This window comes from Melospiza melodia, chromosome 12, assembly GCF_035770615.1.
Source record: "Melospiza melodia melodia isolate bMelMel2 chromosome 12, bMelMel2.pri, whole genome shotgun sequence".
Taxonomy (NCBI): domain Eukaryota; kingdom Metazoa; phylum Chordata; class Aves; order Passeriformes; family Passerellidae; genus Melospiza; species Melospiza melodia.
The window spans coordinates 19,517,099-19,535,101 of record NC_086205.1 but is presented as its reverse complement, the minus strand read 5'-3'; the positions used below and the strand labels follow the sequence as shown (position 1 = coordinate 19,535,101).

The 18,003-nt window shown below is 46.9% G+C and overlaps 1 protein-coding gene across 1 annotated transcript in view; it reads right to left on the bottom strand.

Annotated features, from left to right (window-relative positions):
• DIS3L2 (DIS3 like 3'-5' exoribonuclease 2) overlaps nt 1–18,003 on the bottom strand; it is a 180,493-nt gene that overhangs the window by 35,560 nt on the left and 126,930 nt on the right. Inside the window, exon 15 of the mRNA XM_063167119.1 lies at nt 1,478–1,557. Coding sequence (XP_063023189.1) covers nt 1,478–1,557 — 80 coding nt within the window. The remainder of the gene's footprint in view (nt 1–1,477; nt 1,558–18,003) is intronic.

Below are 18,003 nucleotides of genomic sequence, written 5' to 3'. Positions count from 1 at the left end.
TTAATGTGACACAGCTACTTTGTCACACACTGGGCCTCTCACAGCTAACAGCAAGGTTTCCAAGAAGAATTGCTACTGGCCTTAGCACTTAAACAAAACAGTTCTACTCATGTCCCTGGAGTTTGCTCAAACAATAGCAGAAAACACCCACTGGAGCCTGAGGAGAGGAGGGTCCGTGGCAGAAAAACCACAGCTGCTGATTTTTGAGATATATACCACACAATTAGAAACACTGGTCTATAAACATCCTCAACAAAGCCTAGCAGGTCTGGGGGGTTTCTTTTCCTCACTGTCCATTGTGTGCCACTGCCTTTAAAACCCGCAAAAACAGAGGCTCCTCCCTTGGTGATTTTATGCTTTGGTGCTGAACTGCACGTTGCCCTGTGAGCTTGGTGGTGCTGGAGGCACCAGCTCTGCCCACACAAGGCTCTGGGCCTGGGATACTTGGGATGGGACCATGTACCATGGGTGCTAATCACCCACCCACAGGCAGGAAGGAGTCTGCCACAAATGACCTCCCTTCCTGTTTAAATATTAAGATTTCTCAGCTAAGACCCTGCTCTGTGCATTTGCAGATGTCCCTCTTCTTTGCTGGGACTGCTCTTGTTGGCCTTTCTGAGAAGATCTAATTACAGGCTGTTCTGTTCATTGACAATTTCATATACTGTCGTTTTTTAGGTTAACTTGAATAACTGGCAAGAAGCAGAACTCCATGGGTGGAGTAACAGGCCATGGATTTATGACATGCTGGTATTCAGGGCGAACACAGAAATATCCTGAACTCTGCTGCTGCTGTCAATTTGATAATGAGAATGTGATTTGAAATAAAAACATCTTGGGTGCCAATTCACTACAGCAGCTAGTAAAAATAGGCAGAATACCTAGAAATAGAGGACTCTGTGCTCTAAACACATCCAAAGCTTGAATATCATATAGTATCTTACAAAAACAGAGCACGTGGCTGCACTGGGGCTATGGTACCTCCCAGGCTATTCAGTGAACCCCTGCATGAGCCCCAGCAGAGAGAACAGGATGCTCTGTGAGTCCAGCTAAGCACAGGTGAGGGCTCTGCTTTCAAGTGCTCTCAGCCTTTGGGTGCTTTCCCCCAGGCCATGCTCCCAGAGCCACCCCAACAGTGTAGAGTGTGAGTCACAAACACCCTTGGGCAAAGCCTGGGTGAGCTCTGTCAGAGCTCGAGGTACCCAAGAGCAGGCCTTTTAGACAAATAAAAGCAGCCTTTAAAAGCTAGAGAAAAAAAAAAAAAAAAACCAAGGGGCTGCAGGGCCTCGTGCATTTTAAAGAATCTGGCCTTTACAGGAGTGTTCCTAGTTTCAGGTCAAGCCTAGGGTCTTCTTTAATCCACTTTTAAGTGGTACAAGCAGTTGAAGCAGTTGTGATCCCTTTTCCAGGAGGCAGGGCAGTCTCCTTTCACTGCACCTTCCCGTGTTTGCTGTGTGTAATCTTCCACAGGACTTACCTGTTGCTGTCCCGGTACTGATAGATATAACAGCCCTGAGGCATCCCACTCTCCTGGTCCAAGGCAAACGAGAGCTTCATCTGCACACAGGAGAAGGGGTGTGGGACAATGAAAAGAGAGAGAAAAAAAAAAGGAAACATTTTAGGCTCTTGATAATTACAGCAACTTCAGGCAAGGCTTGTGGGAGAAAGCTTAACTCACCAAGGCTGACACGCAAACACCGTGGCCTGGAACATACTGTGGGGTTCCAAACCTCAGGGAAAAGTCACATGCATTGCAGAAACCTCTTGCTTTTTCCACCCTTTGTTACTATAAAGTGTTCGTGGTTCCTCTGAAATGCACGGGTTGTAACAGCTGAGCCCTCCAAACCCACCCACACACAGCACCCTCAGCAGCGCGGCTGCGGTTCCCCTCAGACACTGCGCAAACGACTTTCTCCAGCGGCAGCTGCAGTTCCCACGAGCCTTTCTCTGAAAACCTTCCCGGCTCCATCTCGTTCCTCCAGTGCATTAGAACAGAGGAGAAACCACAGAGGGAAAGGTGACAGATTTTTCCTTCTGTGCAGAGTTATTAAAGAGCTGTTAGAAGGGTTTGCAGTTTGGATCCGCCTCCGGCAGCAGGCTATAATGGGACCTGGAAGCTGCTTTGGTTGCAGCTCCAAGAAGGCATTCAGCAAGGGTTTTTGGATTTCAAACACAGCTTGTTTTATTAAGGGGGAAAAATTAATCCTCTTTCAACAAGCAACAGAATGGTTCTGTGGGGAGACTTTTTTGCTGAAAATGTCTTCAGTGATTTTGTACACTGAGCTGCCTAGAAAACAGCATGGAACTGAGTTCTGCAACAGCCCTGTACATCCAAGCAGGTCCTCATTACCCTGGGGAAGGCTGCTGGCCCCCAGGTCAATGTCCCACCACTCTCACAGCCATGACCCCTGGGCTCAGCTAAAGAGCTGCAGACCTTGACCAGGAGCCAGCAGGGAGGGTAAGAGGGGCAGCATCCTTTAGAGAAGGCAGCTGCCAGTCTTCATGCATGTTTTTGGGGTCACAGAGATTACTATCAGCAGGGCTGTTGCCAGTGCTGGATTGTGCAGGACTCCTGAAATGGTCTGGGAAGATCACCACAAGGGCTAGAAGTCAAAGGAGGTTTGTTATGATGAGCCTGACCTTTTTAAGCAAAGAAAGGAGGAGAGCAGTGTTGAGCCACTGCGTTTGATCCCAGACTCCTCTCCTCTGGGCTCCAAGAAAATTGCTAACTCAAATTAATGGCTTTTTCAGGAATGAACACAGAATTAAAACATCTTTCTCCTCTAGGCTGTAAAGAAACCCTGTGTGCTGAATCACTAGATGATGCACTGATTTTCCCCTCCCTAAAGAGTAGCAAAGTCACACACTGTGCTCTCACTGACCCAAATAAAACTGCATGCCAAGAAATCATTGAAAAATTCACCACCTTGAATACTGAGTTAAGAACCAAGTACTAGGCTGAGGCCAAATTCAGCTGAGCTGCCTTGACATCCACAGCCCTACCAGTGTAAGGCACTCTGAAACAAGCTCGTGAACACCACAGAACATGAGTGCCCATGGTACACACGTCACATTTATAGCACTGTCAAGACAGCTCTTAACACTCTCCACAGCTCCCCCTCTTGCAAGCCCTGATCTTGCACCAAGCAAGGTCACTCAGAGCCACTCTGGAGAGCAATGTTCATGGCAGGACAGCAGGGCTGGCTGGGGATGCTGCTTCTGGCCAAGACCTGTGAAGCCTGGCTGTGGATACAGCCTCTCCAGATGCTAGGATGGCTCATGGCAGCTACCACATGGGAGCAGGAGGTCAGCAAGAAACAAAGGAACCTCCCCAAGACAGACAAGCAATCACCTTGCTGGCCATATGTGCTCCATAAGCAGAGTTCCTGGTGCGGGGAACTGAAGGAGAAACTGGGAACTGCTTAAAGCCATTTTTTCTGGGCCAGGTTTTTCCAAAGCTTTCATGCTAGGATATTAGGAAGCATCTCTGAGTCCAAAGGGACAGCAATTATTGCCGACACAGATCCACCAGACCCTTTTCTCTGTGGAAAAGGTGCTGCACCAGAGAATCGGTGGAGACGAAGCACAAAAGGAGTGCAAAATTTGGCAAAATTGTGGCTTTGGCAACTTCCAACAATAATTTGATCAGGACAAACTCAGGAGTGCCTGAACCTCTTGCAGCTCTCAACTAAGTGGGCTGTGGGGTTACACTGACTGAGCATTCCAGAGCTCACCTGGGCTCTGGGTGCCCAGCACAGCTCAAGGGTGGAACCACCTCTGTGCAAGGACACAAATCCAGGGGGAGGGAAGAAAGGAAGGAAGGAAAAAGGCTGGGAAGGAAAACAGCCTTGTTTTGACAGGCTGCTAGGGAAAGCCTTGGGGCAATCAGGTATGGGAAGGTGACCTTTCCACTATCTGGGGGGGATGCGATCCCGTGGAACCTGCCTACCCCAAAAGGAAAGATCACAGTTCCCAAAGATAACGGGTTTTCAACTTTCTGTTATTTCAATCCTTCTTTGTCTGCTCATGATATTCCAGACAAATAAAACACACCCTGCTTGGCAGGCTCAGCCATCTCTGCATCATCTACCAGTGCCAGCAAGGCCTGGATAGTGGGGACTACACATGGCTTGACCATCTGGGTCAAAGCTGTCAGGCAAGAGGATGTGGGCATCACCCACAGTGACAAGAGGACCACACTCAGAGAAAGGTCAGGGTCAGGCTGTCACACAGAGAGGTGTGTAACTAAAGGTCTGTCCCAGCAACCAAAGCTCAAGGCAGCAGTCACTGACTCACAACCCATGCTTTTCTGTCCATCTGCCCTGCTCATGCACTGTCATGGTCAGCCAGGAGGGGGAAGAGGGGACCTATGCTTGTCACCAGGAGTCCTTACAGACCCCAAATGAACAGTCAAGCTCTGACTGTGCAGCCACCAGCAATGGTCTGGCTGCCTTTGCTCCTTTGGTGGTATTTGGCCTCTGCAGAGAGCACAAAGCCCTCAGGCAAAACTCATCACAGCAGGTAAGGCAGCTAGGGAAGGACTAGCTGTGCAGGGAGCACACTGGGAATGCAGAAACTATAAGCTTCCTGCTAAGCTTAACAAGGTTGTTCACACCTACTCAACATCTTGCAGTTGGGTCCTCTCTGGCACTGGAGCCTCGGGAGAGCTCCACCGGCCAGACTCTGTCACTTCTGCACTGCCCTGCTCACTGTAAAGGCACGCATGCTTCCCAGCACATCAGTGCTTTGGAAGGCCAGCACAGATTTTTCCTCTCATGCTAATGCTAATCTATGAATCTAATCTGTGGCCTGCTGCCATAGACTTCTGAAAACAGAACTCAAGTGTCCTTTCCCAGCTCTCTGCACTCCTACAGCGCTGCTTCTCTCTGGTCCTATCTTCTCCAGAAGATGCCCTTTCCTTGCGCCTTCACTCACAACACACAAAACCTCTGGTTACTTCTGAATCACAGAAGGCTGCAGGGCAAGGCTGGGACAAATGTCAAGAGCTGATTGACCACTTCATCATTCTTCTGACTTTTGCTGCAGCAAGGTCACGAGACATCGAGACATCGAGAACCTCCTGCATACACAAGGCCCTACAAATCCAGCAGCCTTTTGCAATTACCCCTCTGGCACAGCTTTAACTCTTAACCAATTTGACAGCATTGCTCCAACACCACATTGCTGCTTTGAAGCTCCTTTTTGTGTGTGTCACTGTTCCTTGTCAGAAAGGGCTTGCTTTAAAGCCAGCAAACAAGCCAATACCACAGCACAGGGAAAGGCACTGCTCCCAAAAATATTGCATTTTATACCTGCAGGGGCAATGGGGGACTGAAGTATCTTAGAGAAATGCAAGTGCAGGGTGACCCCCATCACAAGGGAGGTTCATCAGATCAAGGAATCTTCACCATTAGACATATGAAATAATTTCATTTTACAAGACTCTGCTGTGCTTCCCTGGGAGAGGAGGGGGAGAGCAAATTTCCAGTGCTGAACTGTGGTGTGATTTGGCTTGCACTGCCCCGTTTGGTAGTGCAGCCCTGGAGCTCACATGCTAATAAAGATCCCTTTCCACTCCAGTGTCTCTGCGCATAAAGGAGCGTTCGGCAGGGTGTGTGCATGAACTCAGTGGGAAGGGGAGCTGGAAGGCAGCCATGCTGAGAACAGAGTGCTGCCTACCAGGAGAGCCCCATCAATAATTGAGACGTCAGAGGCACAGGGAGGTGTGTGAAAAAGAGTTGTCAAAAGGAGTAATTTGAGTCTCTTTGGATACAGTGATGGATAGGCTCACTCGTCACCAGACACAACTGCAATACACCCGAACAGAAGAGCAGCAGAGCACTGAAATTCAAAGGGGCTGGGGCAGGATGCTGCTGACTCCATGGATGGGAGTATCTCTTTTAAGGCACCAAGCAGGTGTGAGCTATCCTGTGACTGGTCAATGGAGTAAGAGAATGTACTCACAGCACACAGAAGGCCTCACAAATCCTTGGTGTGGTTTGGTGGCATGGCATGTACAGCAAACTCAAGGTGAAGGCAATGCCACCTCCTTGAGGAAAGCCACCTTAAGGAAAGGCATCTCCTGAGCTCACATAACACTTGTGAGCACATAACACTTGTTTGTACAATTACTCCACTCTTTGGATGAGTAACATACTCCCACTCTCTATCCCTACATCCTTAAGCCAAGGATGCAGCTGGCTGACAGCAGGATGCTCCTTGTTTCCCCATGTGCAGACACTGATGCGCTTCATCTGCACCCAAAGAGCTCATCCCACCCTCAGCATAGGTGAGCAGACACTAAACCAGTGCACAGATATGAGACATCAGTGAAGCAGAGAAGCAACTGCTCCTCAGTGCACGCTGTGCTGCCTGAGCCCCGAGGGGATCCCATGCCCTGCTCAGGCAGACAGGACTTGGTGAGAGTGTCAGGGAAGCTCCCCACATCTTGTGGCTTCTTCCACCAAGGCTAAGAAGAGATTTTTAGAGAGAGTGAACAGTGCTTCGCATCATCACGGACCTCCAGATTTGCCTGGGTTTTGGTGCAGCCAGCAGCCATCCTCATTTTAAAGAATGCTTTAGACCTGCAGCAGCTGGGGGCTCGGCCATGCAACAAAGCCTGGTGTAGGCTCAAGAAGAAAAGAGCATGAGGAGCACTCCTGGCTGCTGAAACACTGCCAGTCTCTATATTGACCTGACTGGGCAAATTCTGCATGCCCCCCTTGAGTAAATGGCTTGGCTTGGATCCTCTGTTCCCAGCCTTGGCTCTGAGCACCAAACCTTTGTCATGAGATGAAAAGTTTTCCCTACACATGCACTGTGTCAGAGAGGTATTATCGGTTCAGCTGGGGAACCAGGTCAGACCTGAGCTGTCCCAGTCACAGGGCGATGTAAGGGCAGCCTCAGTTGGAACTGGTCAAGGTAATTCCACTGATGTAGGGGGAATTCAAGCAGAAAGAGTTCACCCAAGGCAAGGAGGTGAGGCAGAATATGAGCCTCTGAGACAAAAAACAGGGAACTGATCTAAAGATCACACTGAAAACAGTTTCCTGAAAGGCAGGGCTTCTTTTTCACCAGTTTTAACCCCATTTGCATGGAAGTCCAGAAAGACTGGTATCTGCTCTGAGTTGGAATAAGGCTCCCCTCTCCAGCAAGCTCTAGAAAGCTTTTTAAGAATAAACTTAGTCATCAAGCAGGTTTTTATGCCCTGCCCAAACTTTGGTTTTGACCCGAAAAAGAAATAGTCCTGAAGTCCTGACACTCACTTTTAAAACCACAAAAAACGAGCCATGCTCCAGTAACGTAATCACAGAGTTTTCTGGCACCTCATCCCTTAAAAATACATCCATCTGCCTCCACGCAGGCCATCAAACTCAATCTTGTTCACAATGGATTTCCCAATTCCTGCGTGCTGGAAGCACTGCAGCGGTGCTGGCTGTGCCGGCTGGATGAGCCCTTACAGCAGCACAGGCTGCAAACCTCACAGCTGTGTTTTCACTTAAAGAGGCTCCTCTGGAGACCAAAGCACTTCTTCCATGAGCTTTTCTATTTGTGCTGCAGCTCAAAATTGCTGGAGAAAGACCCTGGGTAGTGGATGAAGAACATGTGGTAAGGACAGGATGGGGGTAATAAAGGACAAACCAAAAGTCCTACAGTGGAAAAAAGAGGAAAGACAAGGAAACTTGCTACCAGCTCAGTGAGTTACCTCTCACACTGGGCTGGAGCAGTCCTTTCCTTTTGGCTTTGTAGACAGCAAATCTCAGCACCTGATTATGGGACTGCTGCTGCTACTGGCCGAAAGTCATTAATTGGTCCTAAGGTGGTACATCACACCTACACTACCTCCTCAGTGAGGCTTCTTCTCTCCATCCCTACAAGCACAATTTCCAGGTGAAGGTTTAAATTCTCTAAAAGGTCCCTGAAGCTGTCCCTGCTGCCCCACTTCCTCAGCACATTAGCCAGCAAAGTGCCTTTGTTAACAGGCTACAAGGTCCATGCGTGTGGCTAAGGACAAAGTCAAATCAAATCTCAAAACAGTCTAGGAGAAGGAGATGAAAGACATTTGGGGTATTACTCTGGTCTGAATCCCACTGCTTACTTTTATTTTAAAATTCTATCATTTACTTTTACTTAGCTGCTGTCTGCATTGCAGCTGCATAAAACACAGGAAAAGCCAGTGAATTCCTGACATGGCAGATGGAAGACAGAAGACAGCTCTTCCCTCTTAAATTAATCTGGAAACCCAAAGGTTCCCAGCCTGGGACCCAAAGCCACAATAAGCTATTACTAAATCATCCCACAAGCTGCAACAGCTCTTTCTCTGCCAACATCAGCCCTGGGATGCAGTGAGGGGTCTCCCTGTCACAGAAGTGAAGTCACCAGCACATATTCCCTGGCACATAGGAGGACTGCCCTATTGATGGCTAGTGGCCCCCAAAACCTCTGCTATGGGTGGCTGGGCAGCACAGCAAAAGCAGGAAGATCTGTCACTGGATCCTTTGCAAAGACAGGCAGATGCTGTCACCAAAATGACAAGCTGGCATCACACCTTTGGCTTTTACATCACAGCTGCAAGTCAAAGCTGAAGAGCCTTTCTAGAAACACGGGGCACAAGAAAACTTTCACCACTTGGCAAAAATATAAACTGCAAATGAGTTTATTTTTAAGCATTCACACTTGCCTGCATCGGAGGTTTCGGATGCAATCCACAAAGAAATGGATCCAGATTTATTTAGAAAGAAGAGCTGGATACTTCCGTTCATTTTATAAACTGGATGAGCTCATTCTCTACATGCACGATTAGGAAACCACAAAACTAAAATACAGATTATACAACTGTGAAGGGTTTGAATTTGTGGATTAAAAATACCTTCTTCAAAAGCTAACAAACTATGACACTGCACTGCATGCCCTAGACCACTAGGGAACTGTCAATGAAGTTAAAAGTATTTTCTACACATATACCAATTTGAAAATAGAAGCAAAACATCCCTAGGAAATGCCACATTAAAACAATGTGACACTAACAAGACATATGCCAAGTTTCACTGCTTGGCTGTTTCATTTTCTGTTATTCTGAGAGCTGCCTCATGCCAGGAACAGAGCAGAGAGCAGTGGTTACCTGGAGGAGGAGGTGACACTGTGCTGTCTTCAAATTGCTCCAGGCACAGGGAAGGCAGGGTAAGAGCCGTGGGGGCAGATGTGTCTGGGTATGTGGCAGGAGGAAGAAAAGTTTGGTGTCTTTTACTGCACCTGACTATAGCACAACTTTCCCTCACCCCAGGAGCCCTGGAGGATGCTGATATATGTTTTACAAATCAGCCTATTTTGTGTCTTCCCCATGACTACTTTGTGCCTTCCCATAATGTGCCCAGTCTGTCATTGCTACTGGGAGGGTACAAGGAACCGAGGGCAGATCAAACAAAGCAAATCCTATTTTCTTAAGTTTGTTAATGGAAACTGCTTCCCCTGCTAAGCCACTAATGGAGCTGTGAGAATCCAGAAGCACAGATTAATTCAGCACCCAGGTACTGCCTCATGCCTGGAGGGATTTCCATAGAGTCTCACTGGAAGACAGATAAAGCTTGTAATACCCTCCATACAAGAGATAAATCCATTAAAAAATGAACAGCCCCTGTGCTGACATGGGAAGAGCTCTACCAGGTAACAAGAGCAATCACAACAGTATTTCTAGGTTCAGTTATATCTGCAACCCCTTAACTGGGACTGTGAAGAGCAGAATACCCTGATTACACCACACTGATCTCAGTTTGACAGACACACAATTCTCCCCCATCCCTTGGGGTGCTGCTGTGAAATACCTGGCAGTCCTGAAATCCAGACCTAGTGCTGCTGACTCAATTTTTGTTCAGTCTCTGGGGACAACCTGGACTTCCCAGCAGGCAGCTGTACCATGTCCTTGGCCTAAACCTTTTCCCCCTGACACTGTTACAGCATGGGGATGGGAAGACATCTCCTGGCATACACACAGAGCTGCAGAGCATCTTCTCCTAAGGCTGCATGCCACAGAACACTGCTCCACATCCCACCAGGGCAGTGCTGGCACCCTCCTCCATGGGCACAGGTCAGCTGTGTGCCATGACCTCCTTTCCCTGACTTCACCAAAATCCCGTGGTAGGTCTAAGCACAGTTTCTCAGTGCATGAGTAGGGGATCCAAAGCTTTCCACAGACATCCCTCTCCATTCCCATGGACAGCACAAGCTGCTGCTGTGAGCACAACTGCTGGGCTCCCCTGGGAAGAGACTGTTTGTGGCGTGGTTGAATTCTTCTGGCAGCAACCTGCTCCTGCCCACATTTTCCTAGAGGCTCCAGGCTCCTCTGTCACAGCAAAAGAAGGAAGCAGGAGTGGACAGTGGCCAGGAGAGTTGTCCCAGCAAGCCCAGACCCCTTGGCAGTGGGACAGGCACCCGGCCCTCCAGCTCCAACACGGCTGTGCTTCAGCAGAGAAGCAATTTCTGCATGCAGGCACTTCAGAAAGGGCTCTGGCAAGGTTCACACTGAAAAGGTGTAAATTCTATAGCATTTTTGTAGGGCCAAATTAATTTCAGAGCCTGTGATGGTGCTGTGGATCTCTGGGTTAGAATGTAGGGGGTAGGATCAGGGAATCCTCTTCCAGTGCTAATGCACAGCAGGCTGTTACAACCCTCTGTTCCACACTGTGACTAAACATATGTAAGGGGCTCAACATGGTTTATGTTCAGTAGCTGTGGTTTCCAAGCAGTATTGCATTTCTTTAAAATGAAGATACATCATATTTTAAAACTATTTTTAAAACCAGCCACAAATCTGCAACCTTTTACATCATTCCTCCTTCTTCCCACCAAACCTAAAACACAGCACACAGTCAGAGAAGATCAGCAAGCTCATGTGTGAGAATTTGGCTGCAGGGATCTCATGTGTGCCCATGCACACTCATACACAGAGGGAAACTCAAAGCTGAATTCAGGTACAATCTATGTTTAGGGTTACCCAGGATGTATTCCATTATTTACAGGTGTGAATACCAGCATGCTGTACACAGGGTAGGAGAATCCAAGAGCTAAACCAAAGCATGAGGTCGTTTATTTAACAATCTGCCTCAGCAAGTGTAAGGTTTCCTGCCTCTAGTTCAACATACAAGCAACCTGATTGTGTATCACCCTAAAATCTCATCACAGCCTTCCCTTGCCAGGACTGCTCCCATTCACACCTAAAGCAAGTCACAACACAACTGAATCTCAAATTTCCATTTTTAACATAGCCCTCCACAGGGCAGCATCAGCTGGAGCAGGGAAATCTTACCAAAATCCTTAGAAATTATCCTTAAAAGACATTCTGCAAAGGCTGCTCCCTAGAAATGCCTGTCTGCTGTGAAGTACAGCAGCTCTTGCGGAGCTCTCTGAGTTTTGCAGTAGTCTTGCATAAATCAGGCTTCTCAGTTACCCAGCTTGATGGACTTGAGTATTTGTTGGGTTAATTTTGTCCAGTCAGTCCTGGAATAGGAGTTGTCCATACCAAAGCAGTAAGTTTTAAAGGCAAAAACCAACACCGTATTTTACAGACAGATTCAAGTTCTTAAAATTAGCTATTTATTCCAACAATATTAAAAGGAGACACACCACTTTCTCAGTCATTTTTCCATTCGTAGTATTTTTATTTTTTTTAAACCCATAAGCCTAATCCCTAATTTTTCTATGGAAAAGCTGGAAGGAAAAGATCACAGGGAAGAAGGATCAGCCTGCTAGAGCATCCAGTGTGCTTGTTCTCCCTTTGGAGAGGTTGTCGGGCTTATGGTTGAGAGTATATTTTTAAATACTTTCTGAAAGTAAATAAATAAATAAAAATCTCTCCAGGCATCAGTATTATCTTGTGAAGGAGACCCAAACAATGCATGGGAGGCTAGAAAGGAGCCAGTAAATTCTAAGGGTGTAGAACAGGAGAGGGGATTAAGCCTGGTGATTAAATTAGGCGACGCATGAATACATTCCAATGCACAACATCACTCAAGCACTGGACAAAACATATGGCAACAATGGAGAGCGCTGCCCACGAGGTCACCTTTAATATGATTAGCCATGGACGCCTGAAAGGAGATCTCCCGAGTACCAGCGTGGTAACCCTGCTTTGTGCAGCCTGGAGGAGCTCCCTGTGAAAGCCTTTGAGGCTCCCTGAACCCACACAAACGCTGCTGTGTGCTCAGGGATGTGCCCAAGTCCACTGAAAGCAGGACACAGACAAAAAAAGAGCCTTGAGGCCGGGCGAGCTTTTTGTTCCCCACTCCCAGGGCAGCGTTGGGCCCGGTCCCCAGGGTGTCCTGCCTGACAGCTGGGTCACCACACGGGCTCCCCTGTCCCACTTGGACTTTTCAACTCTGCCGTGCCTCATTCACTGGCACCGCTCCTCACTTTGAAGGGGGAGAAAGCGCCTCATCCATCACTGACACGAAGGCAGTTAATTCACTTCTTTACAACTGGAAAGGCTTTTGCTGTGAGCAGGAGGGAGTGCAGGAAGAGTAATGAAATCCAAAAGGGAGCCAAATGATGCTTTCCTCTGCTAGATGCCAGCGCTGGCAGTGCTTGCTGCTGGCACTGTGCGTGGTGGGTGAAAGGAGACTCTTTTGTGGTATGCCATTAGCTACATCCAAGGCCCCAGTTCATGTTTACCACAGCCACTGCCTTACTTCACTTGGTATTTTTTTCCAGTCCTGTTGATCATACTGCAGAACTGACCGAGTCCGTTTGGAAGCCTTGCTCACAGAAAGCAGAAACAAATTGCTTTTAGAAAAGATTTTTTTTTTTCTTTTGTAAACCAAACCTCACGCTGCTTAACCTAACCTAACCTAAAGCTGAAATCCTCACTTAGAACTGAAGAGCAAAGGTCTGTGCTAGACTTTGCCCACACTGGTGGGCTCAGCCATGCCACTCGCCCATGGAGATGCCACAACCCATGGGAGCATCCAGCTGTGCTGCCCAGACTGCACAAGAGGGCATCTCACACTCTGGCACTACTCTGCAGCCCCAGCAAGTAAAACCCCATCACAGCTGCAGCCAGCAGGTTGTCACAGGATCACAGAATATTCCGAGTTGGAAGGGACCCACAAGGATCACCAAGTCGAGCTCTTAAGTGAATGGCCCCTAGGGGCATCAAACCCACATTATTACCATGCTCTGACCAACTGTCCTGTCAACTGTAATGGGAAGAAACACTCCATGACATCAAAGATAATCTCGTGTGAGTCACTCTGCATGACAACCTTGCTGTAATCAGGTGAGCCCTTCAGACTGCTGAACTCTACCCCAGAGGACCTTGGCACACTCAGCTGAGTTCCCCACAAGATTTCTCCAGGCCTTTGGCATTTCAGATTCCAGGCAATGACTAACTGGGGACACATGAGGGACAGGTCCAACGGCAACTTCTTTCACACACTTTGTATCTGCATGGCTGGAGGGTGAAAGTCATGGAGACAACCCCAGGAGCAATTTGTTCTGGCTCACAGGTCCCAGCAGCTACAAAGGCTCAGTGACAGAGCAGCAACAAACACAGCACAGGACTGCTACCAGCTGAGCTCCTGCTACTGCCAGGAAAAGGATCATCTCCTAAAGCCCTTTCCAGTTTTACATTTCCAGCATGCCATAACTGCAGAGCCTTGACACAACACACGCCAGGCACTGCACTGTCACAGCCGACATTCAATAAGCTGGGAGATTCCTACCCTCTCATACCATAGAGTCACCTTTGATCCTTCTAATAGATCTCTTAGACTCTCATGGAATCTGCCAAGACTGAAGATCAAGCCAGTTTCTAATGAGACAAGGCAGACCGTGCAGCTGCACACTAGTTCTAAAAACATTTGGGGCAACAGGTACATTAAAGGTTTGGGGTTTTTTTTAATTTCAGACAAACAAAAAACCCTTCTACAAACCCTTCCCTCTTCCACAATGAAAATTAATGAGGGCTGGGACAAAAGCCTGGGTAGCTCCTATTTCTTGGCCATTCAAGCTCTTTTCAGTAAATCTTCCTCCTCTGAACTGTGTTTTGTACCCATTGCTGTGCTACCACTATGACAAAGGCTACTTGAGGCAAAACTACTGATCCTCAATGTTGGGTCTAAAGTAAGTTACAGACAATTCTCCTGAAGGGATGATGCCCAGGTGATGTTACTTTGTCCAGCTGCTTGGGGTTGGGGCAAGTCCTCTGTCCCCTGCAGAGCTTGGCTGCAGGTGGCAGCTGTGAACTCTGAAGAAAGGTGGTCATCCAGTTCACTCCTGAGGAGTATCCATGTCTCCCTATGAAGTGGGCACACAAGGACAGGTTTGACACATCTCTGTCTGCTGAATTTCTTCATGCCAAGAAAAATGTACAACATCTTGTTGGTCCCAGCATGTGGAGACCAACTGGCTCCTGTGTTGGGCCTGGCCTGTGGAAACTCCATTCAGATATTCCATATTTCTATCTGGCATCTCCCAGTGCTCACTGTGTGCTCTAGTCTTTATCTCACAACTCCTGGGATTCTCAGCAATAGCATTCTTCCAGCGTGGAGAACCTCAGAGTAGTCTCTTGCACTCTTTAAGGAAAGACACACCCCTTTACTCTCTCAGCTGGTGGCAACAGCACCATATGCATGGTCTTTAAACTGATTTCAAGGAACCTCTATAAATGCTTGAGAATCTGATAACAGATGACCACACTGCCAAAGGATTTCAAGGTTGGCCCCCCTGGGTAAAGGATATTTGTCAGCAGCCCCCCCTGGAACAATGTTATGGATCTATCAATATATCTGCCTTTTATTCCTACCTAAACATGAGAATTCAATAACTCCCCAGCTCATTTAACCACCTGCATGTTGCCCATTGTCTTATTTAAAAAAAAAAAACAAGCAAAACACCTAAACAGCAAGGCAATGTGAGCACAGAATTCACTTTCAGTAATGCTTGAAAATAATAAAAAACAGAGAGCTGAAGTGAGAATTCAAAACCTCAAAGTAATTTCAACCATACATACATGAGTAGGGAAAAGTTTATACATGATGCAACAGAAAAAATTACTCACTTTCTGAAATGCCAAAGCCTGTTTTAGTTCATTTTGTCTTCTATACCTGCTAAACACATCAATGACTGAGAAATAATTTAATAAATTGCATTTTTTCAAATCCCATTTTAGCTATTTAAGCATTTTATTTCCCAGTATTGTAGGTCAGGTTCTACCTCTAACATGCTAATCAGAAATAGAGTGCAAGCTGGATCAAGGGGTTTGCTCCTCAGAAAAGCAAGGATAGTCTTGAGATTAAAACAGAGACCTTGAAATTGAGGTGAAACTACAACCCTAAAGTTAATGCAAAATCTCCTGCTGACTCATGGGACTGTGAATTTTTCAGCATTGCCATGAGACACTCAATAAGCAACAGCTCTGAAGCTCCCCAGTTCTGCAGGATCACACAGATCAAACCCATGACAGGGCAGGTTTACTTCAACTGTCAAGGATGGTACAAATTAAATTTTGTTGCATTCAGGCTAGGCTGGTTTTTTACAAAAAAGGCCAAGCAAGAGTGACTGCTTGGTTAGTTTGTATTTCTGTGACAGAAACAAGTTTTTCAAGCCCAGTTAAAGGAATTGCCCACAAGAACCCCTCCACAGTGATTTTGCATGGCTGGTTTCTTCCAGATGTCTCAAGTCCCTCATGTCACTCAAGTCCAACAAACTCTTGAGGCTACTTTCTCACTGCCTCTTGCTTAGTTTTCAAGTGACCACCAATTTAATGGCAGCCCATCACAGATGGGCAATGGACTGTGGCCAGCTTGGTTGGTAACTAATTAGCACAAATGCAAGATATTAGCTGCCAGATGAGATCCAAAATAGAAATATGCTTCCTTCAGAGGGCAAAGTTTAGCAGTGTTGGCAGGTTTAAGGTGTGACAATGCAGTAACTTGTGAATACATATCATGGGCACTCACATGATGTGTACTCACAAGCTGATGGGAGCGATGGGTGTTTGTGCCTCAAGATGGAAGCAGGAAATAACAGGGAATGTGTCCCCCAGCAGTGAGACACAGAGCTGCACAAAGAAGGAGCACACTCAGGGAGAAGGTCTTCCTCAAATCCCATCTAAGGAAATAAGTGCAACGTGGACCAACAACCTTATCTGAGATGTCATGCCTCATGCTCCCATTTTACGCAATTTCATATTGAGGGGAAATCCATATTCTGAATTATGTTTGTTTGCTTAAACAACTTCCCTGTTACCACATGAAGATGCAGAAAAGGGCAAGATAAATGATCCAGACTACCCAAGACAGATTCAAAGCCACTTGCTTTCAAAACAAACCCAAGAGGTTGCTCAACAAAATGCACTCCAAATGAATCACTGCAAACTTTAACAGGACATATAACTTCAGAAGATGTGAGCCTGCACTTGGAACATTTAAAGATAAACCCAAAATTGGACTTCGGCAGGCACTGGTTTCCTCAGATGGGGCAAGATCAGCTCTGTCCTCACCTGCTGGGATCTTGGCTAAAATCTTGGCTATGCTTGGATCCTGTAGTCTCATTTCAGAGGGCTATGAAAACCACAGGTGCTTTCTGAGCTTCTTTGTACTTCAGCATCCGTATGCTATGAATGACAAAAGATAAAATACCCCAGGACTCAGAAGGAGTGATCATGCCCAGAAACACCTGATAAAATGAGTTGTGGCCATGAATATTTTCCCTTCTCACTTTGGAATTGAAATGAGAAATCACAGAACTGTAATGTCAGAATCTTTCATCTCCTTCCAAACGTTGTCTTTTGTTATTATACAATTAGCCTTTCTTCTATATACTGTTGGGTGAAACTGAAATGGCTCTGACAAAGAGCTGCTACATCTTCACCTATGGCAGATTGATCACATTTGCAGCTATATCAGTCAACACCCAGTGACTCCATCTAAAGAGGATGATGGATTAGCCTTGCAGTCAACTATAATTAATACCTGAAAAAAAAAACCCTTGTCAAGTCTTTGTTCAAATACGTGACAAACAGAATCTGGAACAACAAGAGACTTTCTGATGACGTCTGTTCATCACCAGGGAAGAAAAACACCATTAAGTGGAGGGCAGGAGTCTCAGAGCAAGGATTGTTCCCTCAGCAGAAGATGTAAAATAAGAATTTCCTCCCAGCACTCACCCCACATGCACCTCTACACAAACGTGTTTTCCTGGGTTTTATTTGTCTTGCTATCAGAGACACTGAAGAACCAGTTTGTTTCTGCTTCATCAAGAACCAGTTTTTCCATCCTGAACCTTTTTCAATATAGCCAGCAGAAGCCACTACTCTCCCTATCAACCTCAAAAATACCGGAGAGCAGCTTTCTCAGCTGGATCAAGCACTGAATCCTCTGTCCACCTGAGCTATCAGCATCACATTTGGGACACATTCCATCACACTAAGCCAACACAGATGCCCTCTATTTCCCCTAGACATGCTATTTGGCACTGTCTGAGCAGATGACACCAGGCTGTCTGTCACAAGGCAAGGGCAAGACCCATCTGCGAGCAGTTAATCCACAGAATCAAGAGATGTGTACTTCATGTGTGAATCTGGAGTGCTTGCAAACACCTTCAACCTTGCTTGCAGGTCAGCATGCAATGACTGCCAGCTCATCCCCCTTCTACAATGGCTGATCACCAACTGGATTCAAGCAACAGAAAAAGCCAAGCGATTTGGAAGGTCTAAGGATGTACTTGCCCACTGCAACTCCATCCCAGGCAAGCAGGAGGGACTTCTATAGCATAGCAGCCCACTGGCTTGGTCCCGGCACACATAGGCAAAGCCCAAGAACTGAAAAGAACGGGGAGGGAGGCTACTTGTGAAACACACCAATTGCTTCTGCACTGCTGAGATGCGCTGGCCACAGTTCAGCCCTCATGTTTCTCTGCTCTGAATTGTGAGATGTATCTGCTGGGGAAGCAGGATAAAAACCCCTGTTCTTAACTGGGCCAGCAATACACAGCAGAAACAAAGAAGCACCA